The sequence below is a fragment of the Oratosquilla oratoria genome, chromosome 36 (genome assembly GCF_046742065.1).
Source record: "Oratosquilla oratoria isolate Oo_2021 chromosome 36, ASM4674206v1, whole genome shotgun sequence".
NCBI lineage: Eukaryota > Metazoa > Arthropoda > Malacostraca > Stomatopoda > Squillidae > Oratosquilla > Oratosquilla oratoria.
Window position 1 is genome coordinate 14,919,708 of NC_134812.1, and position 23,084 is coordinate 14,942,791.

A 23,084-nucleotide genomic window follows, 5' to 3' on the forward strand; every position below is an offset into this window, starting at 1 on the left:
CTTGAATGACATTTGAGCTAAACTGGAGGCCATTGCTGTTTACCTGGTGGCTGTATGTCTCTTGCAATAGAGACCTTGGGCAGTGGGATTATTACAACACTCAGCTTTCAATTTAATAGACCCATATAATGGATTTCAGAGGTAATGAACAAAATCCAGTGACTCAAACATTTTCTGAGTTGGGCATGAAATCATGATCATCAATTAGGGGAATATACCAGGGAGTGCATTGCTTCACTCACATGCCAGCGCCAGTCCTGATGGTCTCTCTGAGGAAGTTAACATGTATGAGATGCCCACTAAAAAATTTGGAATACAGTAATTCCATAACATGTATGGGTTTGAAAATACATGGACTACCACCAGGAGAATTATTGAACATATATGGTTTACTGCAGGGAGGGGTATATACTGTGTTGAACATCCACTGTTTGCCACTGAGATTAAATTTTATGCTGCTTGCCACTCTGCACAGTACACACACCCTATGTTCTCATGCTTCTTCAGTCTCACTATAACCACAATTATAGAAGATAAGACTTTTTTTTTGGCAGTGATGATGATGTGAAGGTAGGAGTAGGGAGTAAGTGAAGTAAAAGGACATCCTGTTTTACAATACAATGTAATGTAGTATACATTATTCATTGATTTTATATATATTTTTGTGCAGTAAAATAAGGCAATTGTAGATGTGTACCGTATTTTTCGGACTATAGCCCGCACCGTTATATGACCCGCACCCCCTTACACCTTAGTGAAAATCCACACAAGACCCGCACCGCTGTATGACCCGCAGTCATATGGCGTGCGCGGCAGTGTAGATCCGACGATGTATACCACCCATGCATGGGTGGCCACAGGCACAGCTCACGGCGGTTGTTGTTACGGCCGGCCGTTGACGTGGTGATCAAAGTAATTTCAAAGCTGAGGCTTTTTCTAAATTTTCTGTTTCATCAATGCTTATGTGATTTATAAAAAAAAAAAAAGATATATGTTTTCCGATATTAGCAGGTTTCTTGGTGATATCTTGCTTTTCAGGATTCATCACAATTTGGTTTCTGAAGCTGCCACTAGATGTAGTGGTAGCTTCGATGAAAGAGGGGTGATCTCGAAAGTGTGCTACTAATCTTACGATGCCTTTGGGATGGGTCGAAGATGCGGCATTGCGATTCATGATCATGATACTAGTATTCCTCCAGTCCTATTTATTTCTGATTGTGATGAAGATGAAGAATAACCAACAAATTACATTTCAATATATTTTATTGCACTTATATATATATATATATATATATATTACAAAGAACCTTAATAAATTTGTGTAAATAATGCCATAAAACCCTGTTTGATTGTTTACCGGTAATTAATTAATTGGTTTAAATGCCATACAAACACTGGTAATTAATTATTAAACCAAACAATTTCCAATGGTTAGTTTTCAATAGAATAGAACAATAATGGAGCACATTACTGAACTGTTATGAACAGAGTCAATGGAGCACATCGTTATTAGAAAAAAAACACGGTGATCACAGACGACAGTCAATGTTTATGAAGGCGTATCATCGCTCACGAAGCCATCGAATTCCTCATCCTCTGTATCGTCATGGAAGAGGTTGTGGTATAAATCGGCCAATTCTGATGCAGTGACCTCATCCGTTTCCATTTCGATTTCGGATTCGTCCGATTCCTTTTCCGAGTCGTAGCATGCATCGAACATTGCAGGATGGCACATTTCTGATTTACGGAAACCGTTCTGAATAGTCGATTCTTTAATTTTCTTCCATGCTTGAACGACCCACATGTAATACACAAATTTAGCATTAAGGAATCAGGTACAGTTTGTAATTTGCAATTGCGAAAATGGTCGCCCGCTTGTTTTTGTTTGATCGCGACACACGATGTTGGTGTTGGTACCGGTCACTTGTATTGTGTTCATGCTGTTTAGTTAAGCCTGTTTTATTTGTGATAATGCCTTTATTAATAACAAGAGCATGTAAAGCGGGTAAGACAAATCCTACCTTCTCTTTGTCGTTTGTCTCGATAGTACGCGCTGTATTATGACTTTAATCAACTTTCAAACGACGAATCCGGTCGGTCCCCCCGCAAATCCCCGATCCGAGAGGGCACCCAGCTAAACTAATCGTTCATTTTTTTTTTTTTGACTGCGTAAGAGGGTAATTTCTAACCAGAATCCACAGATGACCCGCACCTTTATATCACCCGCACCCCCGAATTTTGGCCCCTTTCTGAGGCAAAAAGCCGCGGGTCATACACCGAAAAATACAGTACATAAGGTTTTTCTTTACTTAAATAAGAAATTGGTAGGGGGTCGGGGATAGTTTTAGGGGGGTAGCAAAAGTACGTGGATTTGCAATATACACGGATATCTGTCTCCTATCTGTAAAGCTTGAGTGTAGCATGAAAATACTGGCCACATATGGCTCAACATCCTGTCATGTTGTCAAGATAACAATAAAGTTTATGTTGGTGTCTAATGTATTTTCATTTGGGGATGCTTAGAGATTTGCCCAGGATGCCAGACAAGTCTACTCCACCACTGACAACTGTATTCCCATGTATGCTGCAAAAGGTGACTAAAAGTGGGCAAGTTGAGAAGACTGGGAAAACCCCTTTCCGCGTCTTCCTCTAATGACGAATCAAGACTTGCTTTCACTTAGCCACTCTCTTTACCAAGGGTGTTGAAATGGGAGGGGCGATTAAATGGGTTTTAATTGTGTATGATGTGCATGTGGGTTTTGAATCTGTTATCCCCCCATATAGTGGAAAGGGCCTTTAGGTATATGTCATATATCATTATTATTTATTATGGTATTACCCAGAATTTTTTTCTTTTTCCAGGTTCCAAATTATGCACTTGCTCTTGCTATCTCCAATGAGTGGGCATCAGTGCAAGGGAATATTACTCCTACATGGATGCATCTTGTAAGTACATAATAAGTAGCAATATACCTTTAATTGGCATAGGTCGACTTAATCACACTATAGTCATACCCACACCAGTCACAGCATTACCCATAGATTGGGCTATATATGAGCTCTGAGCTCTTATCAAAGAGGTATTAGCTGTTGATCATGAGTCCAATATGTGATCCAAGACCATGGGGGAACTACACACATGCATACAATTTCATTTGTGTGTGGTAAGTGGGCTAACCCAATTCCCATACATCTCAATTGTTCTGTTGCTTCATCAGACCTATCTTTTAGGAAAACTACAACTTCCAAGAAACTGGTTACAGCCATTGGACTGGCCTACAAGAGAATTGATGAAGAAATATTTTGTTGTTGTCTGGGTATGGCTACTGTGGGCAGAGATGTATTGAGTTGTGGTTGCATCTGGGGTAGTTTATTTCTCTCGTGCAAGAGAGAACTCAGGGCTGTAGATTTATGGATTAATTTGGAAAATTATAATTGTTAAGGTGATGTAATTAAGATTGTATGTGCTAATGTAATATATAATGTATCTATATATTATGTACCTATAATGCCTGGGGATGATTGTTTTGACAGCACTGTATGGGGCAGAAACATGGAACATAAGAGAGGAAGAGTTTGAATATGTTTGAGATAAAATGCTGTTGAGAAGTATGGTAGGGATTACTTGGGTGGATAGAATGAGAAATGAGTAGGTGAGGAGGAGAGCGGGGGTGTAAAGGGAGTTGGAAGATAGGGTTGGTGAAAGAGTATTGGGATGGTTTAGACACATGGAAAGAATGAGTGAAGAAAGATTAGTAAAAGAGGTGTGGAAGGCAGAGGTAGGAGTGAATATGAGGGAGTGACCAAAGATGAGATGCAGGGATGACCTGTCATCCTGGAGGAGACAAGAAAAGAGTGGGGAGGGATGGTGAATAGGAGTGGAGTATGTGGGGATGAACTGAGTGGGAGTGGATTTATACCTTTGACTTTGGATAACTCCCTTTTAAAGGTCAGATATCAACAGATATACCATTCGCTAAAAATCATCGTATTGCTCGAAAAAGTACTTTTTAAAAGCATACAAATAAAGTTTTTACCTGTTACAGAAGAATTTATTCAGAAAATTCACTTTTAATTTCGCCTCACATACCACTTTTCCGAAGTCGAGATGTTCTAGTCGATTTGTAATTAGTACCAGTAATCGCCGCTAGGTGAACCGGCGGTGACATCACAGTTGCCAAACAATGGGACAAAGAGACACACGCTGTACTTCAGCTCAGTCATTCCAATCGAGTTATTCATCTTCATGTTCGTTTTTAATCCAAATTTGTTCACAAAAATGGCTCATTGTGCATTCCAATTCGGAAGGATAGTATGTATGGTGGAAGAAGAAGAGGAAGAGGAGTTTGATATCGCTGAACATCGCATTGTAAAGCCTTACCAGTTCGAACCGATAATAGGACAGCCCGTTTCTTTGTCGGAATACAGTGCAAGTGAAGATGAAGAAAGTGGTGAACAAAATAGCGAAGAAGAAGGGGAAAGCGATTTGTCAGATTCAGAACCTGAGACCACGGGGGAGGAGACGGAATTCGACGGCGACGTTGATTTAGACGGTGCCGAGAATCAAGATGGGCCTACCACCCCTCCTAGACGCAAACGCAAAAGATCTGACCAGTCTTATAGGATTGGGAATACCAACTGGTAAGAAATTCAGTGCATTATTCCTTATTTAGGCTATCATTGCAAGCATGGGATGGGGTCCTTTGTTTTTAAGTAGACGATTTAGGCCCCTATTTCGATTGTAGTCCAGGCCTACATGATGGTATAAGCCTACCAATAAATTTTTGCTCTTTTTTCCAAACTTTTAATTTCAGAAGATTGAGGACATAAGCCTGGGGCCAGCCTCTGCACCGAGGTCCTTCCAAGTCCAGCTCAACCTTTTATTTCATTTGTAGATAAATTAACTTTTTTATTTCCAGGTGTACATGCGGACACTGCCTACCCATGCAAACAGCGAAAGAAAGTGTTTGTTGCAATGAGATGCAGCAGGTTGCAGAGAAATTAGATGAAAAGGGTAACTGCATTATAGACCATGAAGGATTTCAAAGTAAATTGCTTAAATGAGCATGTGCTGGAAACAAGTTTCTGGGAATTTCTGCAGAAGCATGGGCCCATAGGTGATGAAGAACCAATGCATGAGTAAGAATCATTTGTCAGTCTCTCTCTAAAATTCCAAGCATGGGGGGAAAAATAAATGATATGAATTGCCTTGTGGCCATTTCTTCCTGCAAGATCGAGATTATTCATTTAAAATACGACACACGACTGACAATGCAAAATTTGGCAAAAACAGTTGTTCGTCTTCATCTCATTGCGTCGTCTGCTGTTCGAAACAACCCGCCCGTGCGCTTCGGGAACATTCGGGGAATTCCGCGTTCGTGACATCACAGTTGCCAAACAATATTGTTATTCTGAGAGTGCATCGTATCGCCTTTGCATTGTCAGTCGTGTGTCGTATTTTAAATGAATAATCTCGATCTTGCAGGAAGAAATGGCCACAAGGCAATTCATATAATTTATTTTTCCCCCCATGCTTGGAATTTTAGAGAGAGACTGACAAATGATTCTTACTCATGCATTGGTTCTTCATCACCTATGGGCCCATGCTTCTGCAGAAATTCCCAGAAACTTGTTTCCAGCACATGCTCATTTAAGCAATTTACTTGAAATCCTTCATGGTCTATAATGCAGTTACCCTTTTCATCTAATTTCTCTGCGACCTGCTGCATCTCATTGCAACAAACACTTTCTTTCGCTGTTTGCATGGGTAGGCAGTGTCCGCATGTACACCTGGAAATAAAAAAGTTAATTTATCTACAAATGAAATAAAAGGTTGAGCTGGACTTGGAAGGACCTCGGTGCAGAGGCTGGCCCCAGGCTTATGTCCTCAATCTTCTGAAATTAAAAGTTTGGAAAAAAGAGCAAAAATTTATTGGTAGGCTTATACAGGTAAACGTCGACTTACGATGGCATTAGGTTTCGATAGAGCCATCGTAAGACGATCTCATCGTAAGTCGATCCCCACTCTGTTCCGTGGTCACTGTACCTAGCCTACCTGTATATTCACCACCAGAGATACTGAATATAGCCTATTAAACATGTACAGTAGTTTATTTAATTATTTTTATCCTTTTTACCATATTCAAACACTATAATATGTATTTTCAGTACGGAACTTAAATCTCGCGGGCAGCAGCCAATGCCAGCCGTACGACGTGACGTAATAATACTCGCATCATAAAATATAGTCACCGCTTATATCGATCGTTCTCTCTTTCACCCGCGAATTTTGAAAACCACAGAGAATGGGATTTAGGGCACATTTGAGAGAATGTAAAAACACAGGGGCGACTACAATAAATATAATCAAGACGCCGATATGGCAGCGTCGCGAATCTACTTGCTCCTCATGACGCCTATGTGTGCGGCACCGTATGGAAGGGGTTAAATTATCATGTCGTCGTCGTCGTCGTCGTCATCGTAAAGTCGAACAATCGTAAGTCGCGGCCATCGTAAGTCGACGTTTACCTGTACCATCATGTAGGCCTGGACTACAATCGAAATAGGGGCCTAAATCGTCTACTTAAAAACAAAGGACCCCATCCCATGCTTGCAATGATAGCCTAAATAAGGAATAATGCACTGAATTTCTTACCAGTTGGTATTCCCAATCCTATGAGACTGGTCAGATCTTTTGCGTTTGCGTCTAGGAGGGGTGGTAGGCCCATCTTGATTCTCGGCACCGTCTAAATCAACGTTGCCGTCGAATTCCGTCTCCTCCCCCATGGTCTCAGGTTCTGAATCTGACAAATCGCTTTCCCCTTCTTCTTCGCTATTTTGTTCACCACTTTCTTCATCTTCACTTGCACTGTATTCCGACAAAGAAACGGGCTGTCCTATTATCGGTTCGAACTGGTAAGGCTTTACAATGCGATGTTCGGCGATATCAAACTCCTCTTCCTCTTCTTCTTCCACCATACATACTATCCTTCCGAATTGGAATGCACAATGAGCCATTTTTGCGAACAAATTTGGATTAAAAACGAACATGAAGATGAATAACTCGATTGGAATGACTGAGCTGAAGTACAGCGTGTGTCTCTTTGTCCGATTGTTTGGCAACTGTGACGTCACCGCCGGTTCACCTAGCGGCGATTACTGGTACTAATTACAAATCGACTAGAACATCTCGACTTCGGAAAAGTGGTATGTGAGGCGAAATTAAAAGTGAATTTTCTGAATAAATTCTTCTGTAACAGGTAAAAACTTTATTTGTATGCTTTTAAAAAGTACTTTTTCGAGCAATGCGATGATTTTTAGCGAATGGTATATCTGTTGATATCTGACCTTTAAGGGGGAAAAAGCTATTGGTATATGTATGTATGTACTTAATTACTAACTTTCATATTTCTTTTCAGACAAGCTTAGCGAATACTGTGATTGATAACCCAAACCATGAGACTAAATGGGATACTGTGGGAAAAACTATGGAATTTCTTGACACAGACACCATCATGTACAGAGATGATGTAAGTTTACACCAGTTCTTCACTTAAGTAGAAATAGTGCTTTCAAGGTTGATATATTGTGTATTTACCTAGTTGTATTTACCTAGTTGTATTTTATGGGACAAGAGCTATGCTCATAATGACCCGCTTTTGTATCTCTCTGCATCCAGTTTGTTCTTATAATCTTGTATAATTTTGGCACTCACTGTTTCCCCGTTTAGTTTGTTCCAGACATCAATCACTCTGTGTGGGAAGCTATTCTTTTTCAAATCTCTTCTGTAACTGTCCTTCTTTAGCTTCTTCTCATGTCCTTTTGTTTCTCTTCTGTCTCATTTTAACAAGTCATCTTTATCAAGAACTTCCATCCCTTTCATAATTCTATAGATACAAGCACTCCTTACTTAACAATGAGGTTCTGTTCCAAGGACCATGCCGTTAAGCGAATTTGTCGTTAACTGATTGCTTCTCTCTATGACAACTCAAATCTTCATATATAAGTGTAGTACATTGACAGTAGAGTTGTTATCAATTGGTACCAAAACGTAAACAAACTGATTTTTCAGGTTAGACATGCAACCTAGTCTAGGTGTTTATCTTTTTATCTTCTCTTGTATCATATCACTTTAAAAAAAATTCAAGTTAGTATCTTATTTTCTCTTGTACATAGTACAGTAGAAAATATTTTGTTTTTGTCGGTAGTCTACGCTAGGTGTTCATCTTTTTATTTTCTCTTGTATCTTTCACTTTTTTAAGATTTTCATGTTATCTTATTTTCTCTTGTACATAGTACAAAGCAAAATATTTTGTTTTTGTTGGTAGCCTAGGCTAGGTGTTCATCTTTTTTTTTTCTCTTGTATCTTAGCACTTTTTAAAATTTTCACGTTATCATCTTAATTTCTCTTGTACATATAGTACACAGCTGACACCCAAAGAGAAAGTTTTCTTTTTTAATGAAAGATAGGCTTCAGTAAAGGAAAAGCAACTCAACAATCTTGGTTTATTTGGCATATGAAATTCTTGAAATTACAAAGAATAAAAGTAAACAATTTACATATGCATGTAATTCTTAAAATTAGCAGGTACAAAAAAGAAAAAGAAATTTTACATACTACAAATCAGTACTGTATCATGTAATTGCTTAATAGGTAAAACCTTCAAAAATAACATCGTCATCTTCTTCATTGGAATCAAAGACTTTCTGAAAAGGTGATGGGCCAGCTGATAGCCCAGGTACAGGAGAGCCAGGGGTCTGTGGAGTGGATGCTGGGGATGGGGATGGGGAAGTTGGAGTCTGAGATGGGGTTGGGGTTCTGTGTAAAAATCCAAGTACAGACACTCCTCTACTTACGTTCATTCGTTTTACGTTTTTTCAATTTTACGTTTGAGCTGATTGTAATTTTTTTTTGTATTTTTTTTTTTTTTTTTTAGTGAATCTTTGAGCTTAGCGTGCTCTCCATAGTACGAGACTTTCAACCGATACTTACGCATAACGCTGCGTCCATTGTTTACATGGCACAAACGACAGACTGAACGTGCCTTGCCTCCTCCTCCTCCTCCCCCTCCTCCCCCTCCTCCATCTCCTCCACCATCTCACTTTATGTTGCTTGAATTTAATCTATTTGAAATTAATGTTATTATTTTACAATGTTATGTTTATAAATAATGATTTAGGGGTGTTTTATAAGATACGCTAATAGAATTTATGGATGTATAGTACAGTATGAACAGTCATACATTACTGGAACGTACAGTAACAACTTACGTTCATTTTCACGTTATGTTGGGCCGTGCGGAACGTGACTAAAATGTAAGTTGAGGAGCGTCTGTATGGATAACTGTTTTGTTTGTTTCTTTTTTTCTTCATAGATTTCATGATAGCCCCATAGTCCTTCTTCCATGTCTTTCAAATTTTGCCAAGTGTTCAATGTTAGGATCCATTTTCTCTAATTCTAACATCACTTCACTCACTTTCGCAAATACTTTTGCCAACCCTGTAGTAGTGAATTTCTTCTGTACCTCATCTATTCTTTCTGTTTCTTCTTCTAACTCTTCTATATCTTGCTGCTGTTCCAACAAAATTAAATCTTCATTGGTTAACTCTCCTTCAACAAAGTTCACTAAATGATTTACATCTTGAGCTTCCACTTCCAAACTCAATTCTTGGGTAAGATCAACAATTTCATTATTGTTTCCATGCTGGCATCTTTATCAGACCCTTCAAAATTATTACATAATCTTTTCAAACACTTATTCCATATACCTTGCATGCATTTTTCAGTCACTGCATGCCAAGCTGTATCAATGTTTTTGATGCAGTGAAGAATATTATAATTCTTTCAAAATTCCCAAAGAGTCAGTACACTACCCTCTGTTTCTGCTACTGCCCTTGCAAAAGTAATGCAGATATAATGTGTTTTAAAAGTAGCTATTCCCCCTGGTCCATTGATTGAAGAATTGATGTTGTATTTTTTGGGGAGATAAACTACTTTCACATCCAAATGCAGGTCATCAGTATGTTGGGGATGGGATGGGGCATTATCAAGAAGAAGCAGAATCTTGAAGGGAATTTCTTTTTGAAAGCAGTATTCCCTGGCTGCTGGAATAAAGCAGTTGCTAAACCAATCCTCAAACAAAGCTTGAGTCATCCATGCATTGCTGTTTGCCCGATAAAAGACTGGCAACAAGTACTTGTTTATATTCTTCAAAGCACATGGGTTCTGGGCATGATAAATAAAAAATAGCTTAAGCTTATACCCTGCAACATTTCCGCCTAAAAGCAATGCCACTCGATCCTTGTATGCCTTGAATCTGGGCATACTTTTAACCTCTGTGTGAAGATATGTTCTCCCTGGCATCTTCTTCCAGAATAATCCCATTTCATCTATGTTGAAGATTTGATCTGGGCAATATCCTCCTTCCTCAATGATTTTGTCTAGTTCATTGATGAATTTTTCTGCTTCCTCCATATCAGCACTTGCTGCTTCACCAGAAATCTTCCGATTGTACAAGCTAAATTGACAATGAAATCGGTGAAACCAAGAGTGGCTTGCTGTAAATGTTTCTCTACTCTCTTCTCTTTCATGTGACTTGAGCATGTTGAAAATGCTAAGTGCCTTGCTTTGAATTATATTAAGGCTTATAGGCAATCGTTTGCTTATTTGGTCGTCAAACCACAAGGCCAACAATTTCTCCATCTCGTGTATCAGGCCTTTTTGCTGTCTTGTAATCACAGCATTATATCCTGTTGTAGTCTTGGCTGTCTCCTTCACTTTTTCTTTGTCTTTGAGGATGGTAGATATGGTAGAGTGAGCCAAGCCCATGCTGCTAGCAATTGTTTGGACTTTACTACCTTCCTCATGTTGCTTGATTATCTTGAGCTTTGTTTCTAAATCAAGCACTTTCCTTTGCTTCTTGGTAGATCCATGAGTAGTAGTAGTTGATTTTCTTCTTTCCGACATCTTCAGGGGATATAAAGTACAGTACATTAATGGTGACTGAGGGAGACTGTCAGTGACTGAGGGGGATAAGATGCTGGCTTTATCTCAGCACTGTCAGCTGCCTAAGCCCAACATATCATACACAGCTGCATTTGGGTACACTTACACTTGACTGCGCTGCCACTGTACCAACTTTGAGATATTTTCGTGAAATGAATATTGTCAAAATCATGATGCTCGTCATATCTCCGAGTTGTTGATAACCAAGTACGTTGTTAAGTGAGGAGTATCTGTGGTCAGCAAATCGTCCTTTTCTCTTCTCTATTCCAGTGTTGATAGATATAATTTATCCAATCTTTGTTTGTATGTCAAATTTGAGAGTGTAGGTGCCATTTTTGTCGCTGCTCTTTGAATTCTTTCCAATTTCTTTGTTTTTGTTTTTTTTGTACTAGGTGCCCATAGTGTTGCAGCATACTCCAATTTAGGTCTTATCAGTGTAATTAATATTTTCTTTACCATTTCTTCATCCATGTAGTTGAAAACCTTTCGGAGTCGATTTTTTTTACTTCCTTGGTACCAATTTTATAATGACCTGATATTCTATATTTGCTTTTTTCAAATTCCATTATACTGCATTTCTTAATGTTAACCTCTTCACACCGGGGCACATTGCACGTCTGGCAGCATTAGCTGCCCGACGTGCGATGTTGCGTCATAATAATCGCATTATAAAAAAATAAAGTCAGTGCTCAATTGTTCGTTCTCTTTCACCTGTGAATTTTGATAACCATAGAAAATATGATGAAGTCAGTTTAGAGAGAATGGAGGTTACGTAGGTAGACTACAATAAATATAATCAAGACGCCGACGTCGGCATTATCGCTCCTCATGATGCCTACGTAGGCGTCACCGTATGGAAGTGGTTAAAGTTCACTTCACACTTCTGACTCCATTTCCGTATTTTGTCTAGGTCTTCTTGTAGCAATCTGCAGTCTTCTTCTGTGCTTACTCTCATAAGTAGATTGGCATCATCAGCAGAGAAGTTCATGTAACATTTTACTCCTTCATCCATATCATTTATATATATGGCAAACATTAAAGGAGCCAATACAGAGCCCTGTGGGACGCCGCTTATCATATCTTCCCAGTTTCAGTTCTTGTATTTACTTAGTTGTATTTTGCGGGAAGGGGAGCTACGCTCATGTTGTCCTGCCTTTGTATCTCGCAGTGTCTAGTATGCTCTTAAACTCATGAATGTATTTTGCGCACACTATTTCATTGTCCAGTTTGTTCCAAGTGTCCACCACTCTGTGGAAAAATGTTTTTCTTCAGATCTCTTCTGTAGCCATGTTTTTTGATTTTCTTTCCATGTCCTCTTGTGCTTCTCTTGTCCCAGTTTAACAAGTCCTCTCTATCGAGTATTTCTGTGCCTTCATGATTCTGTAGATGGTCAGTAGGTCACCTCTCTCTCTTTTTTGCTCCAGTGTCGGTAACTCCAGTTTAGCCTATCTCTCCTCATATAACAAGTTTTTAAGTGCAGGTGCCATTTTTGTTGCTGCTCTCTGGATTCTTTCTATTTTCTTTATAATCTTTTTGGTACTGGGTGACCACAATGTTGCTGCATATTCTAGTCTAGGCCTTATCAGTGTAACCAACATTTTTATAATAATTTCTTCATCCAAATATGTAAATGCCACTTTTATTGATCTTAGCAAGTTGTAGGATTCTTCGACAATTTTGTTTATCTGTTTATCATAGGACAAGTCGTTTGAGATAATTACACCCAAATCTTTTTCGGATCTCTCCTTCTTTACCTCCTTGGTTCCAATTTTATATTGTCCAGATATTCTATTTTTGCTTTCTCCAGACTCCATTATGCTACACTTGTTAATATTGAAGTCCACTTCCCATTTCTGACTCCAGTTCCATACCTTATTCAGGTTGTCCTGCAGTGATTCGCAATCCTTTTCAGTTTTTACTTTCCTTAATAGTTTGGCATCATCTGCAAAGAAGCTCATGTAACATTTCACATCATCATCCATATCATTCACATACATACATATACCAAGGCTTTTTCCCCCTTACAAGGGAGGTAGCCAAAAAAGGAAAAGGCATAAAATCATTCCCACCCATTCCATCCCTGAATACACTCCACACCCCTCCACCCTCCCTCTCATCTTAGCACCTCCTGGATGACGGGTCATCCCTGCACCTTGTCCACCGCCCTGGGTCAGAAGCAGTGTCGCAAGACACAGCACATCCACAGCAAGGCCACTTCATTAAATCGGCAACCCCTCCTCTCCGTCCCCCCATGCATACAAGGAAAAGACGGGGAGAAATCCCTTCGGGCTGCGTCAAAATTTGCTCACACATACTACCTCACCCCCCATTCCACCTCATGCATCACAACATCATCCATATACAACCATTCTCCATTCACCCCTGTCTTCTGTCCTCTCCCGTCCTTCCTCAACAGACATTCCCCTCTTCCCCAAAGCCCTCTTCACCCCATCCATCCACCTCATCCTAGGACGTCCCTTCATGTTCACTCCCTCCACATCTGCCTTCCATACCTCTTTTACTAGTCTTTCTTCACTCATTCTTTCCATGTGTCCAAACCATCCTAATACTCTTTCATCAACCCTATCTCCCAACCCCCTTTCCACCCCTGTTCTCCTCCTCACCTCCTCATTTCTCACTCTATCCAGCCTAGTAACCCCCATCATACTTCTCAGACACCTCATCTCAAACGCATTCAAACTCCTTCTCTCTTCCTCTCTTATGTTTCATGTTTCTGCCCCATACAGTGCTGTTGGCACAATCACACCTTCATATAGTCTCCTCTTAGCATCCATTCCCAAATGTCTATTCCTCATTACACTCTTTAATTCACCAAGGCATTTACTAGCTTCTCTCAATCTACATTCTACCTCCACCTTCACTCCACCTTTTCCTGCCACATTTGCATCCAAGTATCTAAAACTATCCACTTCCTCCAGTTGCTCTCCCTTAATGCTCACTTCTAGACTACTACCCTTTCACCCCTTTCACATAGCAAACATTATTGGAGCCAATACAGATCTTTGCGGTACTCCACTGATCACCTCTTTCCAACCTGAATATTTTACTCTGAGCACTACTCTCATCTTTCTACTTATCAGGAAGTCCTCCATCCTCCATCCATTTTAGTAGGTTCCCTTGTATCCCTCCTTTATGTTTCATTTTTTTTAAATAATTTTTTGTGTGGTACTTTGTCAAAAGCTTTTTGTAAGTCCAGGAAGGCATAATCAGCCCATCCATTCCTTTCTTGCACTGTCTATTAATCTTGAGTAGAAACATATTAAGTTTGTGGTACATGATCTTCCTTGTCTGAACCCAAGTTGTCTTGGGTTTATTATAGTGTTGTCTTCCAGGTGTTTTACCCTTCTATTCTTGATGATTTTCTCATAAATTTTGGCTATAGTGCTTGTTAATGAGACTGGCCTGTAGTTAGTTGGTTCTTCCTTGTTTCCTTCTTTATATATTGGTACAATGTTAGCATTTTTCCAGTCTTTTGGTATTTTTCCTTCTTTAACCCCTTCCATATGGTGCCGCACATGTAGGCGTCATGAGGAGCAAGTGGATTCGCGACGCTGCCATATCGGCGTCTTGATTATATTTATTGTAGTCGCCCCTGTGTTTTTACATTCTTCCAAATGTGCCCTGAATCCCATTCTCTGTGGTTTTCAAAATTCGCGGGTGAAAGAGAGAACGATCTATATAAGCGGTGACTATATTTTATGATGCGAGTATTATTACGACACGTCGTACGGCTGGCATTGGCTGCTGCCCGCGAGATTTAAGTCCGGAGTGAAGTGGTTAAGTGAGCAACTTCTTATGTTATGTATTTTGTCCGTTAGTTCTTCTTTGCATTCTTTTAGAATCCAATTTGCAATTCCATCAGGGCCATGTGATTTCCTGACGTCAAGGTTTGATAGATGTTCCATTATATCTTTTTGTGTTATTGTTATCTCGCTCATGGGGGGAGATCGCCTTTCATTTCCTTCATTCCAATATTGTGCTTTCTCTCTAGTTAAAACAGATTTGAAGTGATTATTCTTGACTTTGGCCATTTCTAATTCTTCTGTGTATTCTATATTCCCTTGGCGTAGTTTCACCATTTCCTGTTTGTTTTAAGTTTACCATTTACGTATCGATAGAATAGCTTGGGTTGCTCTTTGCATTTATCTATAATATCCTTTTCATGGTTCCTTTTTTCCTCTCTTCTCACTTTAACATACTCATTTCTATAGTTTATAAACTTGCCATTTTCAGATTTTTTTTTATCTTTTCTCCATCTTTTCCAAGCTCTGTCCCTTCTATCTTTTGCCTCACTGCATCTTTTGTTGAATCAGCATTTAATGTACACTCTCTCTAGCTTCTGTCTTGGTACGTGCCTATTCACCCCTTCATTGTATTTATCCATCAAGATATCCCATTTCTCGTCCACTTTTGTCTCTTCCATGTAAAATTTTCCCCAAGTATGCATTCTGGAAGAATTTCTTTAGTTTTGCAAAGTCTGTTTTGTTGTACATCAATCTTCCTTTCCTATGGTTTTCATTTCTGTCCATGTATATTTCTTCCTTTAGTTCAGTCTCACTGAGTATATGGTCACTCTTTCCAATTGGTGTCTTGTATTGGATTTTATCCACAATTTCAGGTTCTGTTGTAAATATTAGATCTAGTTTGACGGCTCCTCGTTATTTCTGTATCTGGTGGTTTTACTGACCCACTAAGTCATTGTATATTCCATGGTCATGTCCAGTAGTACATTACCCCACATGTCTTCTCCTCTCACTGTCATGTTCTCCCAACAAATTTCTTTGCAATTGAAGTCCCCCATAATTACCAGATTACCCCTGCCCATTAGTAACTCATTTAATGATTGCCTTGTATTTTCTAGCATTTTCATATGCTCATTCTCTTTCCAAGCGTTCGTTTTCGGGGGCTTATAAGTCACCACAAACTTTCTACTTCTCATGTCCTTGTCTTCGACTTTTATCATGATCAGTTCTACATTACCTTTGCCCTCCGCAATGTTTGTCACATTCAAGTTTTTCTTGGCCAAGAACATGATTACTCCTCCCTGTTTCTTGTCTCTTGTTTTTAATCCAGTAATTGTATAGCCCATGTCCAACATCGATGGATGGTATTTCACCCCTTAGTATAGTCTCCACAATTCCCATTATGTCTGGTTTTTCTTATAGCAGGTAATCATTAAGTTCAGTCCTGAAATTAATCCACTTTCAATTTTCTTCTTTCTCCATTTTTTTTTCTGTCTTTGGTTTGCCCATTATGATGTACCATTTCCTCAGTCTCATGTTGATTATTCTCCAATAGAATTCCTTGCTTTTGGTCTCCATTCTCTTTGGGTTTTTTTTCCTTTGCTTCATCTCTTAGTTTCTTCTCTTTTTCTAATTCCTCAATACTCATTTCTCTTTTTATCCATATCTTATTGTACTTTTCACTCTTTGCCAAGTTACCTACTTTTTCAAATATGTCTTCTACTACCATTTGTGATCTTAGTCTTATCTTTAGGGGTCGATTTCTATCCTTAGAATAGTGACCAATCCTATATGCATTGTTTACGTCTTTCCCTGAATCTTGGGCTCCATCCTTAATTTCTTTTAGGATTCCTTTGCTTCATCTCTTAGTTTCTTCTCTTTTTCTAATTCCTCAGTACTCATTTCTCTTTTTATCAATATTGTATTGTACTTTTCACTTTTTGCCATTTTACCTGCTTTTCGAAATATGTCTTCTACTACCATTTGTGATCTTAGTTTCAAATATAGGGGCCGATTTTTATCCTTAGCATTGTGACCAATCCTCTATGCATCGTTTACGTCTTTCCCTGATTATTGGGCTCCATCCTAAATTTCTTTTACGATTGCTATTGCTGTCTGTTTTTCTTCTTTTTCTCTCATTTACCTTGCTAGACCATGTTTTTCTTTTAGTCCCTATACCACAGTACATTTTTTCCTATTCACTGTGTCTCTGACCCAATTTGCTTTTTCATTAATTACTTGGATGATTGTGTCTTTTGCATTTTCCTGCATTTGTTGTTGGACTATTTCTTTGAAAACAATTTCTTTATTTTCAATGTTTTCCTTCCATTTCTTAATCTTTTGGATACTTTCCTCACCTAAATTCTCTTAGATTTTTTCAGTCATTTCGTGTGTTTTGTTGTTTACCTCTTTTTTTTTTTTAATTTTTTGCTATTGGTAGTATTAATTCTCTTCTTTTCATCATCACTTCAATTCTCTTATATAATTTTTCATTTCCTTAATCTCATTTCTTAGATCCAAGTTAGTTTTCCTCAGGTCGGAAATTTCAATGTTTGCTTGCGCTAAGCAATCCAATAGTCCAATGATTTTGTTCCTTAAGTCTATAATTTCATTCTCCCACCATATCCTATTTTTGCTCATTTCCCTTTCTATCTCTAAGATTTGACTTAAATTCCTTCTTTTGTACTTACTGAATCCAGAAAAAGCATTGTTGTGATATTCCCTCGTGGTCGCTGGAGTCCTGTAAAGTTTGTTTACATCAGGGTTTGGCATGGCATCACTAGATGGCTCTGATTCGAAGTTGTCATTCGAGTCAGATTTTTTGTTATTTTCCTTCATTTTTTTGCTAATTATGTCTTAATACATTTAACTAGCACTGCAGAGATATCATTTTGGACACCCACCAATAGAATGTAACAAAAAACTACACCAGCAGCATACTACTCAATCATTTATGATAAACACATAATTCATCCATATGAAAATGCATCCAGACCCAGATCACTAAACAAGCACTTCACCATAGATCACCAAACTCTGTTTTCCACCAACACCCTCTAGACATAAACCCTCAGAAAAAACCCTCCCACATCTAGTTAGAATCACACTGGCACACTTGCATGCTGGACACCATCCATCATTGAAACTGTATCACAGAATAGGCTTAGCCACAGATTCAGACTGCCCCAGATGAAAGTACCACAGAGAGAACACAGAACTACAGTGCTCCACATTGATAATTCCTAGAGAAGAGCACAATATTCCCTGTGTGACTTATGGACCCACATGGTCCATTGCCAGTTACCTGAAGGCCACAGATCTTACAGAAGAGATAAGGTGCAATAGATTTATTTATTGTATTCATATAATTCATAATGTTCACCAGAGTTTCACTTGAAGAAATTAATCATAGAAATAAATTTTCCAGTCTTCAGATGATATAATCCAGGTACAGAATAGAGAATGGGATCCAGTGATGGAATGGTTCAACAATAGATTTGAGGTCAACTTGAAGCCAGGTTTTGGTATATGTGGTGTAGAAATACCACCAGAGATGCAGGAACCAATAAGAAAATATTTATTGTCCTACAACATATGGGCTGTTAATGGTAAGATAGCTTAGGTTTTGTACTTTTACTTTCCTAATTTCCATGATAATTTAACCAAATTAATAGATCTTCAGTCTGAGGCTCTTGTCTCAGTAGAATCATCTGGTGTTTTGTAGATCAGATTTCATGAAACGTGTCAATAAAATCATCTTGCATTAACTAGAAAAAAATTGTGTAATAAATCACCTATTTGAAAGGGTTAGATTATCAGTAGAAAAAATTCTTGTTGTTTTCACACATTCTCTGTATCTTGTATAAGACAAAATTTCATAAGGATCATGTTTAACCTCATCTTGATGTTCAGGTTTTTTTTATGGAGTTGAAGCCCTCAAATCAGTAGTACTTACCATTGCTGCAGCTGAAAGAAAACTGTCAATAGAGCAAGCTGTCAACCTTTCAAGATTAGAAATAGATTATCAGGTAAGAACCTGAAAGAAGTTTGGGAAGTGGTGAAGGATAAGGGGGAAGATAATCTTGAGCAAATGAAGAATGGATATATTTCAAGGAGGAAATGACACATACATACATACATACATATACCAAAGGCTTTTTCCCCCTTACACGGGGGGTAGTCAAAAAAGAAAAAGGCATAGAAAACACTCCCACCCATTCCATTTCCTATATATCCACTCCCTCCACCCTCCTCCCTCCCTCTTATCTTGGCACCTCCTGGATGATGGGTCATCCCTGCATCCTGTCCACTGCCCTGGGTCAGAAGCAGTGTCGCAAGGCACAACACATCCACAGCAAGGCCGCCTCATAAATTCGGCGACCCCCCCCCCCCCCCCGTCCCCCCATGCAGAAAAGAAGACGGGGAGACACAGTACATAAAGATGGTATGTAGGATGAGGAGGACAGGAGAGAAAAGATGGAAAGGTCACGAATGGTGGGATGAAGAGGTGAAGGTAGTTAAAGAGGAGAAGCAGGCATATGAACATTGGCTGCAAGGTAGAACTAGGGAACTATATGAGAGATACAAGAAAAAGAGAGGTTGTCCTCCAAACCTGAAGAACATTTCCAGACATGTCCAGAATTTCCCATCTTCTCTTTTTCTACATGAGGGGAAGGAGGGGGGAGGGGTCTCTGATTAAACGAAGTGGCCTTACTGTGGTTATACTGTGTCTTGCTGCATTGCTTCTGACCCATGGCAGTGGGTGGGGTATACTCGTAGGGATGACCCATCATCCATGAGGAGCTAAAGTGAAAGGGAAGAAAGGGCGGTGGATGGGAGTGGGTACATGCCTTTTGACTTTGGCTGCCTCCCTGGTAAGGGGGAAAAAGCCTTTGGTACATTGGTATATAGATATAGATAGATCCAAATTATTTGATTTTTTTTTTAAATACAGGCATCTTGTACAATAAGATGTGCTTTCTTTCTTGTAGTCTTTAACACTGTAATTTAAGAAGTTTCAATATTTCAGACACAACGTTGGGGCTCAGTTGAGTGGTCCCATGATCTGGAAATGTTGGATCAGCAGTCAAAATTTGCTGCTGCTGTGCTTTTTATTCATCTCAACTCATCAGAAAGGATTGTTAAACACAAAATGAAACTATAATCTTAGAATTAGACTTCACTGTAAATAAATTAATAGAACCATTAATTGTGTTTATTATTGAATCTGTTAAATTATTCTCTTGTGCCACAATGAAGTAATTCATCATTTTTTAATTGGGTAGATTTGGATTTGAGACCCAGTAACTTATTATAACTGCCACTTCACTTGGCTGCTTGAAATATTGATATATCAGAGAGGAGACTATAATTGTGGAGGTGGGAGGTTTTAATTGTGGAGGTGGGAAATATCAGAAGAATGACTGATGGAGAGGAGAATGATATTGCTAAAACAAAAGAGGAAATACAAATAGCAATGAAAGAAATGAAGAGTTGGTATGGCACCTGGGGTGAATGGTTGTCATGTGGGATTTCTGACAAAGGGTATATTTATAAGGGAATGGCTGGTGAGATTGTTTAATGTGTGTCCAAGGGAAGGTAGCATACCAGTGGATTAGAGGAGTGGACATAGTTTTGTTATACAAGAGGAAGGAAAACAAGTATGGATGTAATTTTAGAGGGATCAGCCTGTTGAATGTGGTTTATAAGATGTATGAGATTGTTTAATGTGTGTCCAAGGGAAGGTAGCATACTAGTGGATTAGAGGAGTGGACATACAGTTTTGTTATACAAGAGGAAGGAGAACAAGTATGGATGTAATTTTAGAGGGATCAGCCTGTTGAATGTGGTTGATAAGGTGTATGAGATTGTTTAATGTGTGTCCAAGGGAAGGTAGCATACCAGTGGATTAGAGGAGTGGACATACAGTTTTGTTATACAAGAGGAAGGAAAACAAGTATGGATGTAATTTTAGAGGGATCAGCCTGTTGAATGTGGTTGATAAGGTGTATAGGCATGAGTTGGGAGGATTAGGAGGGGAAGAACAGTATGGATTTAGGAGAAGAATAGGATACATAGATGAAGTGATGGTAAGATAGGTATGTGGAAATCATTTAGCAAAAGGTAAGGATATAATATGGTTTTTCATGGAATTGAAGAAGGTATGTAACAAGGATGATAAAAATTGTTGTGCAGTGTATTGTGGATATATGGAATTAGGGAAAGTGTTGACAATGGTCAAAAGGTTGTACATGAGGGTTAGGAATGGAGAGAGTAAATGAGTTGAAGTGAATGTGGCAATGAGGATGGGAGGAAACAGAAGGAAGAGTATTGAATGAGAAGATCAAGAGGTGAAGGCAGTGGTAGAAGAGAAGAAGCAAGCATGTGTGGATTGCTTGTGTGGTAGAACTAGGGAAGCATATGAGAGGTACAAGAAGAGAGAAGCTAAACATAAGTTGAGGGAGGTAAAGAGGAGAGCATATGTAAAATTAGGCAGGAATTTGACAAAGAACTTTGAAAAGAATAAAAAAGATGTTTTGAAAAGAAGTGAAGAGACTGGTAGGGATGAGTTGAGTAGAGAGGAAAAGGTAAAGGCTGCATATGAACATATGTTCATGGAAGTGAAGGCAATAAGGTGAAGGTGGGTAGAATATTTCTGAGAATTGCTGAAATTGGAGAAGTTTATGGAGGGACTGATTTTGGCATTGAGGGAAGCTAGGAAAATGACTGTACTGGGGGAGGGAAATGACAGATATAAGGAAAGATGAGGCAGAAAGCACTGAAAGTAAAATCTGGTTTAGATGGGTGTCATGTGGAATGTGACAAATGGCAATCATAATTGTTCTGCATTTTTTCTTTTATCTTGTTTTTTCTTTTCTTTCCTGTACTTGTGTGATGTTTGTGAGTTGAGTACAAGTAGAGTGACTTTCCTGAAATATGTGTTAATTGGGGGAGATAGGTATTTATGATTTGATTCTTGTTGTTACCTGCCTTTCCATCATCTTAGAAATTGGGTGTAGTAGTGAAATTGGTCTGTATGATGAAGGGTTTTCATGTTGTTTGGTATTTTTTAGCTCTTTTCCAGATATTTGGGAGATTGTTGTGTAACAAGTAGTTGAAAATATCAAAACTCTTATGTCAGTTTAGCCAGGGTGTTTGAGGTAGATATATATAATATGGTGATTAAATCATGCCCAAATTACATAATGTCCTATTTACAGAATGTGTGATGGATGTTAAATGGTGCATGCCTTCCTTAGACCTCTGAAGAAATTGTGTTAATGTAGATTTTTTTTAGGTTCCCCCTCAATTTTACTTGATCCATCTATGTCTTCCACACTCTTTTTTTACCAGTTTTTCTTCACTCCTTCTATTGATATACTCAAACCTTCTCAGTATTCTTTGATCAGCAGTATTTGCAAGCTTTCTTTCCGTCCCTGCTCTCTGTCTCTTCTCCTCATTTCTTATTCTATCCAACCTTGTAACCCCCACCATACTTCTCAAACACTTCATTTCACACAATTTCTTCCTTTCTGCCTCCTTTAGATTCCAAGTCTGTCCCAGTGTCATGGGCACAATCACCCCTTTGACAGTCCTCTTTGCAGTCATTCCCAGATACATTTTTTTCATGACACTTTTCATTTCTTACTCTACAATTTACCTTCACCCCCACTTCTCCATTTCATGCTACATGTGACCATGAGTACTTAAAGCTCTCCAGTTCCTCCACCCTCTCTACTTTTAAACTCATCTCCAACTTACTGTTACCCTCTCCCCATTTACATCTCATCACCTTAAACTTTTCCCCACATTTACTTTCAGATTTCTCCTCTCATATGTCCTCCCAAACTCCACCATTAACTGTTTTAGTCCCTCTTCCAACTTACCTACAAACACAGTGTCATCTGCAAACAAAAACGGGTTCATCTCCAACTTCCATTTTTGGAAACTCCTGTTTTATCCTTGCTTAAATACTTGTCATCTTCGGAGGAACACAAAAAAGTCCATTTATAACAGGTAAAACAAGTTTATTAATATGAGTACTAGAATAACAAATGAAAGGCACATAACCCTATTATTCTAATAAAAATTATCAGATTTAGGAAGTACTCTACATAGATTGTTAATGAATGGAATAAACTTCCTGCAGAGGCAGTGCAATGTAGTTCAATTCAAAGGTTTTTATTTAAACACCTAAGTAAGATGCTGTAATGCCTCCCATTTATTTTGTATTGTTTGTTTGTTATTATTTGTCTGTTTATTATTATTTGCTTGATTATCATTTATTATTATTTATCTGTAAATTTATTATTATT

At 38.6% G+C, this 23,084-nt stretch overlaps 1 protein-coding gene across 3 annotated transcripts in view; it reads left to right on the forward strand.

The window, feature by feature from the left end:
- Positions 1-19,978, forward strand: part of l(2)k14505 (ATP synthase mitochondrial F1 complex assembly factor 2 homolog l(2)k14505) — a 35,403-nt gene extending 15,425 nt beyond the window's left edge. For all 3 annotated transcript variants that reach the window (XM_076174466.1, XM_076174465.1, XM_076174467.1), the window contains exons 4-8: positions 2,863-2,946; positions 7,419-7,529; positions 18,197-18,377; positions 18,682-18,797; positions 19,799-19,978. In XM_076174466.1, coding sequence (XP_076030581.1) covers positions 2,863-2,946; positions 7,419-7,529; positions 18,197-18,377; positions 18,682-18,797; positions 19,799-19,933 — 627 coding nt within the window. In that variant the 3' untranslated portion in view covers positions 19,934-19,978. The remainder of the gene's footprint in view (positions 1-2,862; positions 2,947-7,418; positions 7,530-18,196; positions 18,378-18,681; positions 18,798-19,798) is intronic.
- The last annotated feature ends 3,106 nt before the right edge of the window (positions 19,979-23,084 follow it).